Raw genomic sequence first — 15350 nt, 5'->3', positions numbered from 1 at the left:
AAAGCTATGCATGCGCTCCTGAGTTCTTTCTGTCCTACTCACTGTGAAAGCAGTACAGTGCTATAGTGACAGATGTTTTGGAGACAGGTCTCTTACCCGCCATTAATGCCAACAAACTGAAGGTTCTTCTTGGTGTTGCTCAAATCCTTCTTCCCATCCCTTTTCTTCATGATAGATTTAAGCGTGTTTTCATTATTGGTACATACTGTTAAAGAGGGAGACAAAGCACACATATTAGTACAAATCTGTAGCCAGCTTTGCAGCAGCTTTAGACAATTTTTTATAACAAACAGCTCTCTGTTTAATTTACCAACTGAAGCTGAGTTTTCCAATATTTTTTACATGGTGTGAGATGCATATTGGAAATATCAAAGAACAGTTCCAAAATCAACCAATGTAGCCTAGATTTCCCATCTTCCAACATGCTGTTAATCTTTATGATGCTTTAGAAAACTTTAAGAAAAGACATGAGCTTTTTGTTTTTCTTCATTATTTGTGAAAAACTTCTAATGCTGAAATGGGTTACTCTGCTCTATTAAGAAAATCTTAATTCTTGGTGTCAGAGAGCAGCACCTCTTTGCCAGAATGAATGCATTAGTACAGACAGCACATTTAAACAATACAGAAAGCATATTTAACAATAAACTATTCAACAGGGTAGGGAGGTTCAATCAAGGCTGGTCTTTTAGATTATAGTATTCACTGAAACAACTTTTAAAGCAATCTCTAAGCGTAAGACAGGTAAAATATTCATACAAATTTGAGTATTTAAAAAATAATTATTAACTCATTCTCTTTCAGTACATTTTTCTTATGAAGACACTAAATGATATTTCACTGATGCTACAATCTGCCATTTAAAACCTAACCACTATCTGCAGACACAGGGTCTCAAATTGTGACTTTCCCTGTAGCTGCATCTTTTCCTGCTTTTACATTTTTGGTAATACTGAAAAGCTTTTTAAACTGTATTTCATACTCAGACTCCACCAGAATGATGGAAAGATGAATGTGAGTCAGTTATTACCATAAAGGCCTGAGGCAAGCTGGTCATCTGTCAAGTTAATTGGAGAAAGAGTTTTATCCTGAGAAGAAAAGGACTTCCTTCCCCGAACAGTTTCCACCAGGGGAGTCTTCCTCTCCTCCTGAGCAGGTACAATGTCCTGCTCCAATTTCAGCGTTCGCAAATTTGGAGTTAAGTGGGTGTTTGCAAGTTGACCATGTGGGATGTACTCCAAAGTAGCACCTGCCAGAGAAGACAGTAAGCATCATGGAGGAGTCAGACCAAAGTACTTCTGCCAATATTGTGATCAACAGGCAGAAAAAACCCCAAACTGGAAAAGAAAGGGCACCCCTTGTGCTTTAAAATACTCTTTTCTAAGGACCTGATACAGAAAAGACCACGATTGCTTTCAGAAAATGCAAAAAAAAAGCTGTGAGTTCTTCTTTTGGTGAAAATATACAATACAAGGAAAAACTATAAAGATATTGGCTTTAAAATGCATGAAAGGAATGGTGCTTCCTTTTCCTTCTCTTTCGGTATCAACAATGACCCCAGCTCCTGCCACCCTTGCTCAGGGTGGGCTCACTGAGCTGCTCCTCAGCTGACATGCCTGAAGAGCACAGCACATTCACAGCTCCTCTGCACGGTCTTTCTCCAAGAGCAGTAAGCTTTTTATTGCACTTGTTTATTAGGGAATGTAATTCTCCATGAAACCCAAAATTTTTCAGGAAATTTTCCTTTTTGCCATCACTCTGACTAATTCCGAAACCTATATGCTTAACCAAGTTACTGAGACAACTGCAATAAACTCACAACAACTACATGTCTTTCTTTCCTTTTTTTTTTTCCTTTTTTTTGGACAGGATTCTACTGAGCTAGTAGTTGTATTTAAATCAAATTCCAAATGTTTGGGTTATATTTTTTTCCCCTCGCTGATTTGCTGGCATTCACTCATTTTCCCCCTTTGTGTATTTAAAAGGCAGTGCTAATTAAGCACAGACTTTTACAGATTCCCCTGGAGTTCCTCCAGCTGTGCTATTACAAATGCTCTACAAATCTGCACAAATGCTTTCGTTTGTGGAACACACTGGGGTTTTTTTTTACACACATATTCCTCCCTAAGTGATCTTGTTAGATTCAATCACATGTGCCTCCATATTTTTCTGCCTTTGTATTTATCAAGAATTAAGCCACAGCCTCCACATTGGCATCCACATGAATGACACTGTACAGTGTGCTAACCTACTGTAGTAAGGTAAATTCCAAACCTTAATTTTTAGAAACACAGCTACATCTTTGTCTAGCAAGCTGTTCTTGCTAGACTGCCTTTCCCACTTCTTACTTCACCTCAGTAATTTTTTTCCTATTGAAGTTGATTTTTCCAAACATTGTCACTTCCCAGCAGCTTCCTCCGAGTTGCTCCCATTCCCAGCCAAGTCTTTGAGTTCCCAGCTGAGTCTGGGAACATGCATTTCCCAAGGCACCTTCTGCAGAAGTGAGACCTATTGCAAACTTCCACCATAACTTATGGCTCCTCCAAGCTACAGTGGGAAGCTGTCTGCAGGGAAAGGCACACAGCAGGGTATCAACAGCCATATATCACCACAGGTATAGTCAAAAAGCTTCTGCTTAAGTGGGAATAGGGGGTGGTGTTTGTGTGTGTTGAAGGCAACAGCTACCCCAGGGACCCCTGGGGAGGAGCAACTCTTCTAGAGACACGTCTGTGCACTTGGGACAAAATGGACACACACATGAAGCAAGAGGGGAATCCCTTGTTCCCCCACCTCTCCCCATTTTGCAACTGACTTTGGTTGGGTCTCTTCCCAACAGTAAGCATCATCCCTTATCCAACAGCCAAGGAGGAGAGGGCTGCCAAGGTGGTGGAGCCCTGAGCCAAACCCAAGGATTTTTAAATTCCCTTAGCTGAAAAACAAGGGAACTGTCTCTCCCTCCACTTGCTTGGAATGATGACAGCTACAATGAAAGAGTACCAAACACAGTAACCATGTCCAGCTGTAGCTGGTGGTGGGGCTGCCCAGGGTGGTTTTACCAGGTCACCCCTTCTGCTCCAGCCTTGCCTCCGAGAACGTGGGAAGGAGCAGAGGAAACCTGCTCTGAAGCATCAGGGATATGCAAAGCTTCCAAAGGTGCCCAGGTTTGCTTTCAGCAGCACTCTCTGCATCCTCTGCCACGCATCACAGTTCTCCTACAAAAGCAGCTGTGACAACTGTGGCAGGTCAGGTGGGCTTGTGTGTGCCAGAGCTGAGGGCAGCTGGCAGGACTCCAGCAGGGCAGAGTGGGGCTCCACCCTAAGGTAAACCAACAGCACCTTGGTGTGCCCTGTCATACCCCCAAAGCATGAATTTCCCCAGGTGTCTCCCACCTGCCCTGAGATACACAGAGGATGGAGCTGCAGGGTAGGACAGAGAGAAAGGAGAGGGACAGTAGCAGCCTTCTCTCCCCAGACTCACAGCCTCTCTATTAGCTAAACCTGCCACCAATGCAACAAGACCCCTGTAGGTCCCCTCCTCTGGTTCATGCATCAGTGGCTGAGGGGCACCACACTGAGTTCAGGATCTAGGGCGTGACATCTATGCCTTCCAATGAAAAAGAAAAGGGGTCCTTCTCAGCTGGACAAAAGAGGATGACATCAAGGCTTGAGGGCAAGCAGACAGCAAGTGTGCATTAGATAAACCGGTCAGTGCTCTCATTGTCCCAGCAATGCTGTTACTCTACACTTACTTCATCCACAGTACCCAACAATGAGGGAAAGAGAGCGTTGGGTCCAACTCGGCATTAAAACTGCAAGCCTTTAATCAGCATTTAATGTTAGCTCCCAGGTCTTCCCCTTTTCAAAACAGCCAATGTAAAGATGCTTGGAGAGCACCAACCAAGGCCGATCACTCAGAAAAAAAGATGAAGGAAGGAGCTGCACCATTCAACCTTACAGTCAATGATTTAATAGACTAATCTACTGCTATGCAAACCATAAAGCTGAACGAGCCAAGTTCCCTCTTCCTTCAACAGGACTGCAGGGCTGCTGCTGGGGCTGGAGGCACCTCTTCAGAGGGGAAACAAAACCCTGGCTGAAGATTACCATTAGTCTACACAGATCTTAAAACAGACTCTTCCTCTTACCTCACAGAAGTCTAAAGTATGCTTGAGCAGAATCCTTCTCCAAGTCACGGTGCAAATCAGCCAACAAGTTCAATGCTTAGCTAGACACTGCCTCCAGACAGAGCCTATCAGGAAGACTTGCCCTGCTGCTTTTCCTTAGTCTACTGTTGCGGGCAAATACTGCAAACTTGACACAAGTTTCTAAGTACTGATATAGCATAGCTAACTACAGCACGGAGCTGCCAAGAATTTATGAATATATTTTGCAACATAGCAGGGGATCTTGGAAAATTTCAGGAGTAATTCAGAGGTAGAAGTATGACAAAACAAAAAACTTATAGACTTCAACTGCTCATGAACACTTACACAGAAAGATGGTTTCATCAGTTTCAGAGGGAAAAAAGTGACTGAAGCATCTTCAGTGGTTTCAGGGAATAAGAGCACCTGGTTTTAATTTTTTAGAAGGAACCTCCTCTCATCAATCACTTGTACTTCTTTTGAAAATCTCACCAATTTAAACCAGGGTGACTGCAAAACTACTATAGAGTAGGAGCAGATTACCATGCCATTTCTAGTACATATAAAATCTGTTTATTGTTATTAAGATGCAATTTCCCTTCCTAACTGCAGACCTTTCTTCCCATTTACGACAGCATAAGCTGGTTCAGGGAACTCATTTGGATTCCCTGGAATTTCTGATGAATTCATGGTAACAGAAGTCTGGCCTTTACCTACTTTTGAAGATTTCCATTTAGACTGATGGAAGCAAATCTAAATATTATTATAAACCCAATTTAGTTTGACAATACTTTCATACCACTGGAAATCACAAGAAGTGCAAACAAGGCCAGGGAATTAAACAGCCTCAGGATGAGAATCTAGCTCTCTGGCTGAAGCACCACAGGCTTCTAGTTTAAAAGAGAGCAAGAGGTTACTGCCTATGTAGTAACTGCACAAAGATTTTATTTTTAACCTGTCGATCAGTGCAAGCATTTATTTCCATAATATATTTATAATGATCAATGATAAAGGAAGTGTATAAATAGTCTGGAGCACTTACAGCAAGGAAATACTTCTCTTTCACACTGCATGATTTCTTCAAGGCAGCAATAAGCTACTTAGGAAATTATTGTAACTGAAGAACCCAAAGTCTCCTCCAGTGGTTTTAAATCTTATTTTGCTTTATGCTTAAAAAGTTATCGTTGCATAAAAATAATTTTAATCCACTTTCCATTTGGTATACAAATCAGAACTATTTAAGAAAAAGCCCATTCTACTAAGGTAAATAAAAAGGCAGAGATGAGCAAACATGTTACATTTAAACATTTACAATGATTTATAGTAACCCATCCAACTGATAAACTGGCAGAAGGCAGAGTCACCCAGGGCCCAGGCACAGGCATATGCTGAATTACCATTTAGCTCCAGGGAAAACACTCCTTCTAACAGGATGAGGGCTCCTTTGAGAGGACTGCAAGAACAATCTCATTTTCACTCTCACTTTAACTGTTTTTTCTGTGTTGAGAAGCTGCTTTCCATCCCCAAATTATATTGTGAATCCAGTTTGCTGAAACTATAAGTTAAAACCAATTCCTTTAACTGGACCACAAAAAAAAAAAAAAAAAAATCACACATTGGTGAAGCAGCAAATAATCTTATTTATGAAATGCTGTCTTTCCCAAGACAACTGTGTGTGAAGCTTGGTGAAAGCCATCCTTCATTTCCCTGATGACTGGTGGATCAAAGCACCTCATGATGCACAGCAGGAAGGTCATCTCAGAGTACTTCTTTCTTTCTCATTCATGAGAATTTGATCTTCTCAGATGATGCTTTATTGTTGCTGAAATATGACAATGCTTCCTTGAAAAAACGGGAATCTCCTTTCATTAAATATTCATAGATGTGCCTGTTACCATGGGAGTTGAACTCTAAACAAAGCTCAGTGCCTGATCACTATGAACCTGTGCCACAGCATAGGGAGGGAACTGGGGTTTTATCTAACAGCCTAGCAGGCTGAAGCTTGCCACTCTCTCAGCAGCAATAGATTTGAAGGGAAAAATAATTTATACTGTGGCAAATTATACTCTTTATTAACTGAAGCAGAAATGAAGGGATAGAGCAACTTTCAGATTCAAACTCTGCATTTAGTGCTGCCACAGAATGAAAACAGCAAATATTGTAACAACAACAGTAGTAAGTTTCTGTTAACACATGACCAGGGGAGTTATGTGAAATGTCTGTAAGGAGGTTTATGGAGTTTAATTTGAATAATGCCTTTATAGGACAATGACTGATCAGGTCTCTGCTTCTGTTCTGGTATAACTGTATGGATATTTAAAACCAAAAAAAACCCTGCTAAACACCTTGGCTCCTAATATGGAGGTTGTTACCATTTTTTAACAACATATCCTTTTAAGCTTTCCACGTTGTCACAACTAGCAAGTCAAGAGACACCACTCCACTATATGAAGACAGCAGAGGAGGCACTGCATTCTCCAAGATGCCAACCAGACACACGTAAATAAACAGTACTCATTTGGCACACAGGTGGGATCATCTGTATGGCTGTTTTGTATCATGCACTACCTTCCAGGGAATATGGAAAATGCTTCATGCCAGTCACCTTCTTCCCACCAGACAGATGGACAGATCCTGTTTGTTACATGAGAAAACACATCTGTACAGAAACTTCAACTGGTGATTTAAGGCATGCATCTGTGGCAGAGTTGAAGCTGAGGGCTTCCTTCACTTGCATAGATGCAGACAACCAGTGTGATTATTAGCAGCCCAGAGCTTTACTGGGTCCACTAACTTGCCTGCACCATATCAGCCCTGCCTCCTGAGCCTGAGGCAAGCCCCAGGTCTTCAACTCCAGTAGTGTGGTCCATACTGCCAGGAGAGGAGCTACCAATCCATCAAGCTACACAGTCTTTGAGAGAAAGAACTGCCAAACAGAAGAGCTGTAAAGAAAAAAAACCAACTTTGTCCAATTTCCTGCATTACAAATGACAACATAGAGACAACCATAGCCACAATACTTAATCAGTCCTACACAGCAATTTTGGACAACCAGAGGCTTCTCAGACCACCATCAGTCCTTCGGTCTTTTCATTGTCCCTCAGCCTGCCTCCCCCACTCTGGCTGAAACTTAAGTCTTAAAAACTTTGGAAGATCTTTCCACCAGATGGCACATCAAGATTTCCTTACCCTTGAGACTTTCTGATACCATTTGTTTCCCACTTCCTTTCACTCCCCCAAATATTAACTCAAGAAGTTGCCTCCTTCCTCATGATGATTAACTAGTGTAATGTTTCCACTGAGGTGCTCAGTCAGCAACCATAAAACTGATATCCAGAGAGCACTGAGGCAAAATAACTATGCATTTTCAGGTCAAATATGCTCAAATAATTTTTCAGGCCAATGGTAGATAAGTTGTTTTTAAATACCATCCTTGAAAACTCCTTGACAGTGAAAGACATTCATCTACAAGACTTCTGAAAAGTTCATGTAATTAATACCCCTTCAAGTGACAGTAGGCCTCTGGCTGGTATTTTGCAAAACACATCACATGCACATTCAAATGCAACATTCTGAAATTTCTTTAAAAATCCATGCAACAGAGAAGCTGAATGCACTCGCCTCTCTTAGTCTTCCTATATGCTGTCTGGTCTAAGAATAGGGATCAGTTAGCACCTAGGTTTGTGTCCCACATCCAGCTGGACACACAGGCTTGCCAATGCATTCTAACATGACTTTGCAGTGTGGAAATCATCTCGTTTGGCCAGTGGGTCCGATTTCCCTGAGGTCACTAGGGCTTCTGAAAGACAGTGCATATGTAAATACAAGTTGCCTAATTACAGAAGTGAAAATGATTATTTTGCAACAAGCAAAATACTAATTGCTAATGGACTTGTTTCAGAGATCATCTCAGAGGTCACAGGTGTCTAGAAACAAAAACTGCCAACCCATGTCCCGCTCAGCAGGCTCCAGCTCTCCTGCCTGCATCTCCATCACCTGCCACAAGCTGTGCCAGAGGGTGTGAGATGGCAGAGGCCCGTGCAGCACACCCTCTCCCCAGCACTAACAGAAAGAAAAAACTGTAAAGCTGAGAATTTGATTGATGGTCCACCTCAGAAATGGAACAGACCACTAAGCCATTAACACAGCAAACTAGTACCCAAATCACATGCCTCAAAGCCAGCTCAGCTATTTTTGCCCTAAAAGGAACTGGCATCTAAGAGATGCTTCCTAAGGATGCTCTTTGAATAAAACATTAATGCTACTGATGCTAATTGGAAACTAGACACTTCTGCCTCTATTTTGAGCCTGTTTTTCTAAGAAAATGAGGCTTGTGAGATCACACTTCTCTCAATAACTTAAACTTGATTACTTATTTTAGCCAAGCCAGAACAGAGACTCAGGGCTCTGAAAGATTTTTTGTTTATAGAAGCTTTACAGAAGTCAGCCTGAGATGCCAGGCCTGGAGAAAGGGCATTGGCTTAGTTCCCATGAGACACCTGAAAAGCTACATCCAAGAGACCTAAATGTGAGGAAAGACTTATTAAGACCTCACAAGCTATCACGACATACTGATGCATGGGGAAAAAAAAAAGGCTTTATTACTTCCAGTGTTTACAGATCATTTAAGTTAGTACTTCATTCAGCAAAAATCCTGCTACAGAAATATGTAAGACATGATCTGTAAAACCACAGGAACAGGCAGCAGGACCAGCAGATAAATGTAGTAAAGACAATATTTTCAAGATTAATAGAAAGAGACGGGGTAACATTTCAGGCTTAAGACCTCTTTTCCACTCCAATTCTCCATGGGTCTAAACTGTTAGAGTCTAGTGCTTGATTTATGTATGCAATGCAGGCATACAGTTCTCACCAGGGACTAAAAATAAAGAAATTTTACACTCAGCATCCACAGCTAAAGATAATGGCATTACAAGTTAAAATAAAATTATTCCGGAATAATTTTATCAAGAATGTGAAATCTGAATCCAACTACAAACATTTTTAGTAAAATATGATCCATTGCTCCACCTGTGTCTAAATACTTTCAAGTCCCTAGACTACACATCTGATACTGTGCAGTAAAAGCTGGGAATGGAATTATGGAGTTACAGCTAGTGATAATTCTGGTTCATGGTTTTACGGACACTTTTGGTGTCTGCTAGATACTCTTACTATTATATCACTACTTGTAAGAAGACCAAAATACAAAGTGCATACCAGAAAGATAATAATATTACATATACGGTGTCATACTGCATGTGTGCAGACAGAATATAATACATTTTCTTTACCACTACACTAATGTTGCTTATTGCTTTACTATGGGAAGCCAAACCTTTTACTTCAGCTCATTTAATGGATGGTTCTATTTAGCACATGTACTGAAAAGAATCAGATTTACCAACCTGCATTTTAACAAAAATAGGTAATTTTTAAGACAGTAAATAAGCTGCAAGAGCTTTATATAGCTGTGGATTAGCCAATAATATTATGCTGACATTAAATGGTATTTACTCAGGGTTTTTTTCCCAATTCAGCATCCACAATACAGATGAATTTGCACTAGTTTTTCCCATTCCCTTAACCTCTTGTTTCAGTCACTGTATGGCAGGACCAAGAAGGTAGTATCTAACAGTCACTGCTAGGTATTACATAGTGGTTTCCAGCAAGCCACTGTTTATAAATTTAATAGTAATGTGATTGGCTTCATCAATAAGATACTAGAAAAAATTGGCTAATATTTAAACTAGACTATCAGACACACTAATAATAATAATAGTAATAATAATAATAATTTAAGAAGTAATCAACTTTACCCGAGGGAATAAAGAATCCCTCAAACTAATTGTCTATATTTTAAAATTAATAAATAAAAAGCAAGGAGTATTTAAATCTCAATTCTCGCCTTTCTTCAGTATCACCAAAACCTTCAGCAGTAATTATGCCCTTCAAACATGAGGCTGTAATTAGGGATTACAACAAACAGTTACTGGAACAGAGAAGATGCAAGATGTGGTTTCTGTGAAGTGCTCTGGAGTTGCCTATTATAAAGCAATCAGCCCTGCTGGCTGGAATGGGGAAAGCACCCCACAGCTCGCTCTGAGCAGCATAAGGAACAAAGGTAATGAAAGAAACACTACGGAAACGTCTGTGGAAGCACGTCATTTTGATAGAGACACTGTATATGACTTTCAACTCTGTCAAATCTGACACTGAAGTTTTTAAAAATTGCATGCCAAGTTTAAAATTCCAAACCCACAAGCATTAACCTCAAATACTCTTGAAGTTATAAAATGAAGTCAACACCTTGCAGGGTGATTAAACCCTTCATAGTTTTAGGCACCACTCTTGCATAGTCAGAGCCATGGCACCATCATTATTAAGACCTTCAGAGTCTGCTGGACTGGGAAAGATAAAGCCGCCTCTGGTTCTTCAGCTACCAGCAATGGGGCTGGACAGATACCCAATGGCCACATTCAGCAACAATGTTATGCTCTGTGGTTCCTTGGGGAGGATTACACAGTGGCTTTCAGACTAAGAGAGCCTAGGAAGCAACTGACCTGCAGCTCCAGGAAGGAGCAGACCAAAGGTGTGCCCGGACGCTGGGCTTACCTGACGTGGTGCTTCTCTCCATGCACTGTTTCTGAAGGTCCAGGCTCCGCAGCTCCTCTGTGCTGGCGTATTTCATGACAGAGTTGATGGAGGTGAGGGTGCTGATGAGCTGTGAATTGAGAGATCCAATCTGGGAGTGGGGCTCCCCAAAGGCTTCTGCCAATTCACTGTAATTTTCAGCAAGCAGCATCTGCTGTTCCTGCAGCAGCTTCTGCACACGTTCGATGTAGTGGTCCAAGCCTGTCCTCAGCTCAGGCGGAGGCAGAGGGCTTTCCAACTGACCACTGACCGGCTCGTACACAGACTCTACACCAACACCGATGCTCCTGGTGCTAGTTGGCACAACTGGCAATGGAGGGGGTCCACAGGCAATGCTCCTCATTTTCAGACCAACCAGGTAGTTCTCATGAACACTTATCTGTCCAATGCCACAGTCTTTGGTTTTTATTGCAGAGGGCTTGTCAAAGCCAGGGTGGCTGGAAAGCACAGTGCCCACTCCAACTGAACGCATTTTAGCAGATGCATGTATATCCTTCACCCGGCCATCCCCCACTGCCACACTCCGCATTTCCACACTGTCCGTGCTAGTCTGTTTATCACAGCTGCTCAGAGCAGTGTTAGTCCCACAGTCAGCCAGGCAGGCTGCCTCCGTGCTGGTGCACTGGCTCACCATCTCCAAAGCAGTGCTGGTTTGCTGGCTAGCCATGGAAGGCATGGCCATCACCATTGCCTCTGCCCTGGGCACAGCTTCTGTGGACATTTCACGGGACACGCACTCCTTGGGCACGCAAACTACCACATCCACCGAGCAGTCCCCGCAGCCCACAGATCTCACTGCTCCAACCGCCTGTGCCCTCTGGCAGGGGCTTGGCACATCTGCTGCCTCCTCTGTGTTGACACCTGTCTCACAGATGCTTGTCTCTGTGCCCACTGCCTTATCATGCAGCTCCACAGACCTCCCTGTACCCTGATCTTGCACCTCTGCCCTCTCCCTCACCAGCCACTGGCTCATCAGCAGCTCAGGGCCCACAGCCGTGCTCTGCATGGCAGGTATGCAGGAGGAGCCAATGCTGCTCATCTGCAGGTGGTCTCCCACTGACGAATCAGCAACATCCACATGATCTCCTACCATTTGGTCTCTCGTTTGTATGACAGCCTCCACCATCCTACTGATGACACAGGGCTGAGCCATCATGGCTTTATCCACCTTTTTTCTAGAACCAGCTGCTTGCAACTCCTGTTTTAATTTGGTCATTTCCCTGTCATGGGTGGTTTCCTTTAACTGAACCTCTAGTCTATAAATCTTCTCCTTAAGGGCTTCAATGGTCTGCTGCTGAAGTTCTATCTCTTTCTCAACCTCTGTAGACAATCCAAGCATGGCCTCTGTCACCCCAACCCCACACTCCCTCATTTCTTTCTCTGTCCCCACAGAAACTTCCTTGTGTTGCCTTGCAGATCTGTTGTATATAACCACATCATTCATGTTCTCATCAGCACCCACAGCAACAGATCGGGCTTCTTTTGTCAGACTTTCTCGGTTCACCTGAAGGTTTGCTGGACTTTCATAGTTGCTATCCTGGATTTTTTTCTCCAGGGCTTGCATCTCAGCAGTTAGCTGCCTGAACTCCTCTATCCTCTGAGAGCTCTGCTCCACACTCTCCATGTCTTCCTCACAATCTATATACAGTTCTCCACCTCTTCTCACCTGAGACATGTGTTCCCACTGCTCTGCATTTCCGGCACTGTAGGACCGTTTTCTGAAACCGTATGTGTCATTTTGAGTGGCTTTCCTGTGGTTTTTGAGTTCAGCCATCATGTGCCTCTTCTCCTCCTGCAACACTGAAATTTTGACCTGTAGCACAGGAATAGTCTTGACTTGCTCCTCAAGCTCCTTGAGACGCTTGAGGGCAACTGCCATTTGCTCCCTGATGTGCTGCAGATGTACCGGGCTCACATTGGTGACTGGCGTGGATATTCCTGAGCTCATGGGGCTGTGACGAATAGAACTGCCCAAGGAGGAGCTGAAACAGGCACTGAAGTCACCATTACCCTGATAACCATTCTGCAGCTGCTGAGACATGTGACTGTACCCACTGGATCCCACAAAAGAGGGGAGGGAGCTTGTGGAGCCCATGCCTCCAAAGCTGGAAAGCCGGGGCCTGCGGACATCTCCAGGCGTGACCTGCATCATCCTCTCCTGCTCCAGTCGCCTCCGTGTTTCCATGAGAGTTTTGGTTACAAGGAGGTTGTGCCGAGGAGGCTGGGGGGAGGGAGGAGGAAGCTGTTTATTCTCAGGGACAGTTAAGTAGGTAGGAGATACTTCAAAGGAAACCAAGGGTCTTGCAGGGACGGACAAGGTTACTTGACTCCTCGCTGCCAAAGAAGACTGCTTGTTCTCATCACTGTTCGATGAAGAGAGAGACTCTGCAGAGGTCCAGCCACTGCACTGGCCACTAGAGTTCTTGGTGCCCACAGAAGCTGGTACAGCTTTCCTCCTTTTTCGGATATTTAGTTTCTTAATGGTATTCCCCTTTTGTATATCATCCACATACTTTAGAAAATCTAAGTCTAGCTGGTAGCCGTAAGGTGTTTCCACAAAATACGGGTCTTTCCGTTCTTTTTCATCTTCTCCATTTATAATAACTTCCTCTTTTTCTGGAAAAGAAGAAACAAAATCAGCATTCAGTAAACTACACACTAACACACAAGCAATATAAAGATGGGTCCTCACAGCACGCCAGAGGCAGAAATTGCTGCTGCAGCTCAGTGAGCAGACCAACTTTCCGCTGACTGACCCTCAACACTAAATCCTGATTAACTTTTTAGACGTTCATCAGTAGGTTTTCAAATGCTGAGAAGTGCATACCCACGTAAATGTGTACACAGGCATACACATAGATAGCGCCTGTTAATGAAGGAGCACAGCCAGTAGCTCAAAGCTGTCCTTGCCCAAATCCTTCCACCCTTTCCGTCTCAAACCCAGCTGTCACACGCACTATGTTATTAAGTAAAGACCATAGGATCACAATGTACACGAATCATCCGGAGACAAAGTTCTCTAGAGGGTGCATTAGAGCAGGCGAAGGGAACTCTGACCCTGCTCCTTATGCAATTGATGCCAGTAGACTTTACACAGCTCTGCAGCTGTTTTATGGCTGTAGGGAGTGCTACCACAAGAGCAGAAACACCAGTTTGCTCTCACCTCAGCTCGTATTACTTCCACCAGCGCCTCTGCCTCTTTCATTTTAAACTGCATGAAGCCCCCATCACCACAACAAGTGGTGGGACCCCCTTTCAGCAAGGTCCCAAATCCCACTGCTGAGGAAGGCTGTAGCCTCGCACAAGAGGAGCACCCACCTGCCCTCCAGATGCCAGACTCACCTGTCTGCAAAGCAATCTAAATAAAACTTCAACAGGTCCACTGGGTTTTCTCAGGCTGCATAATTATATGCAGCGCTGCTATACAACCTGTTCCTCCAGGCCCACTTGGCAGGAGAAAAATACGAAAAAAAAAAAAGAAATAAAAAGCCAAAAACAACTGTTGCAAGTTATTCGCTGGAGAAATAATAAAAGCCAGCTTTCCGGTTACCTGACTTAGCCACATGCCTCTGCCCCCACACTGCAAATTTTCCAGCCACGTATGGCTGTCCCAGATTCATGTGTCAGACGGCGGCGACCTGCCTCCCTCCAGCTCGCTCCTGCTTCTCCCCATAAGGAAGCGCCGTCCGCCCCCGCGCTCCCGCCCCCGCGCCGCCCTCCGCGGGGAGCACCGCGATGGTACCGTGGTGGACGCGGACTCAGCTCTGCGTTTCGTTTTTGAAAGGCGAGGCTTGGAAGCCTTGTTTTCTTAAAGGAATATAAGCCTCGGGGAAGGCGGAGGGAGAGACCAAAATAAAAAAAACAGAAAAAAAAAAAAAAAGAAACTCTCGACTTACTGCAACTACAGGAAGTGACTTAATGTTGTACTAAAAAGGTTTACGAAGGGGGGGGTGGGGGCGGGAACTCCTGTTTTTCCAGTTTCCCTGGCATACTTAAGAAAAGCTTTGCCTACAGACAGTATAACTGCTTTCATGGCGATCCGTCATACTTCGGGCTACCACACGACATCCCGAGAAGCCGATGGGAGGAGGACGCTGCTCAGGAAAAACCTACCTTCATCGGTTCGGGAAAAGAATAGGATGGAGGCACTGCCACAGACATGCACGTGTGACAGCCACAACGGTGGCGCCGACCAGAGCACCTTAGTACCTCGGTTCTGTAGAGAAGACAGACGGTTCGACAGACACAAACAACCCCCCCAGACCACATGATTCAGCTGAAAGACTGGAGTCTCAGTATGCTGTGGTGTTTACTTACAGATACACCCAAAATAGCCATCTAAATACCAGACTGGAAGCAAAAATACATGCATACAGAGACACTTCAAACACATAAGGACACACTGCTGGGCTGCTTCCAGCAGAACTGTCTCATTGTCAGGCAGAGAAAAAGTCTCCAGGACTCCCACTGACAAGGAGAGAACTTCTCTGAAGTACTCGTCTTCCGCTCCACATTCAGTGCACTGTTTCCGGACTCTCATCCTGGCTCCATTCCCCAA

General features: G+C 43.8%; 1 protein-coding gene across 6 annotated transcripts in view; it reads right to left on the bottom strand.

Annotated features, from left to right (window-relative positions):
• Positions 1–15350, bottom strand: part of KANK1 (KN motif and ankyrin repeat domains 1) — a 119986-nt gene that overhangs the window by 13096 nt on the left and 91540 nt on the right. For 3 of the 6 annotated variants that reach the window (XR_003526235.1, XM_027634690.1, XM_027634691.1), the window contains exons 1-4: positions 14343–14468; positions 10754–13408; positions 1028–1246; positions 97–205 (exon numbers count right to left, since the gene is read on the bottom strand). Coding sequence is in view for 5 of the 6 variants with exons in the window: in XM_027634690.1 (XP_027490491.1) it covers positions 97–205; positions 1028–1246; positions 10754–13408; positions 14343–14412 (3053 nt within the window). In the remaining variant the exon portion in view is untranslated. Of the gene's footprint in view, positions 1–96; positions 206–1027; positions 1247–10753; positions 13409–14342; positions 14469–15350 lie in introns of those variants that run through there. The other 3 variants (XM_027634693.1, XM_027634692.1, XM_027634694.1) reach the window with 1 other exon arrangement.

This window comes from Corapipo altera, unplaced genomic scaffold (assembly GCF_003945725.1).
Source record: "Corapipo altera isolate COAL_440 unplaced genomic scaffold, ASM394572v1 61411, whole genome shotgun sequence".
Classification (NCBI taxonomy): domain Eukaryota; kingdom Metazoa; phylum Chordata; class Aves; order Passeriformes; family Pipridae; genus Corapipo; species Corapipo altera.
This window is presented reverse-complemented; position numbering and strand designations above follow the sequence as displayed.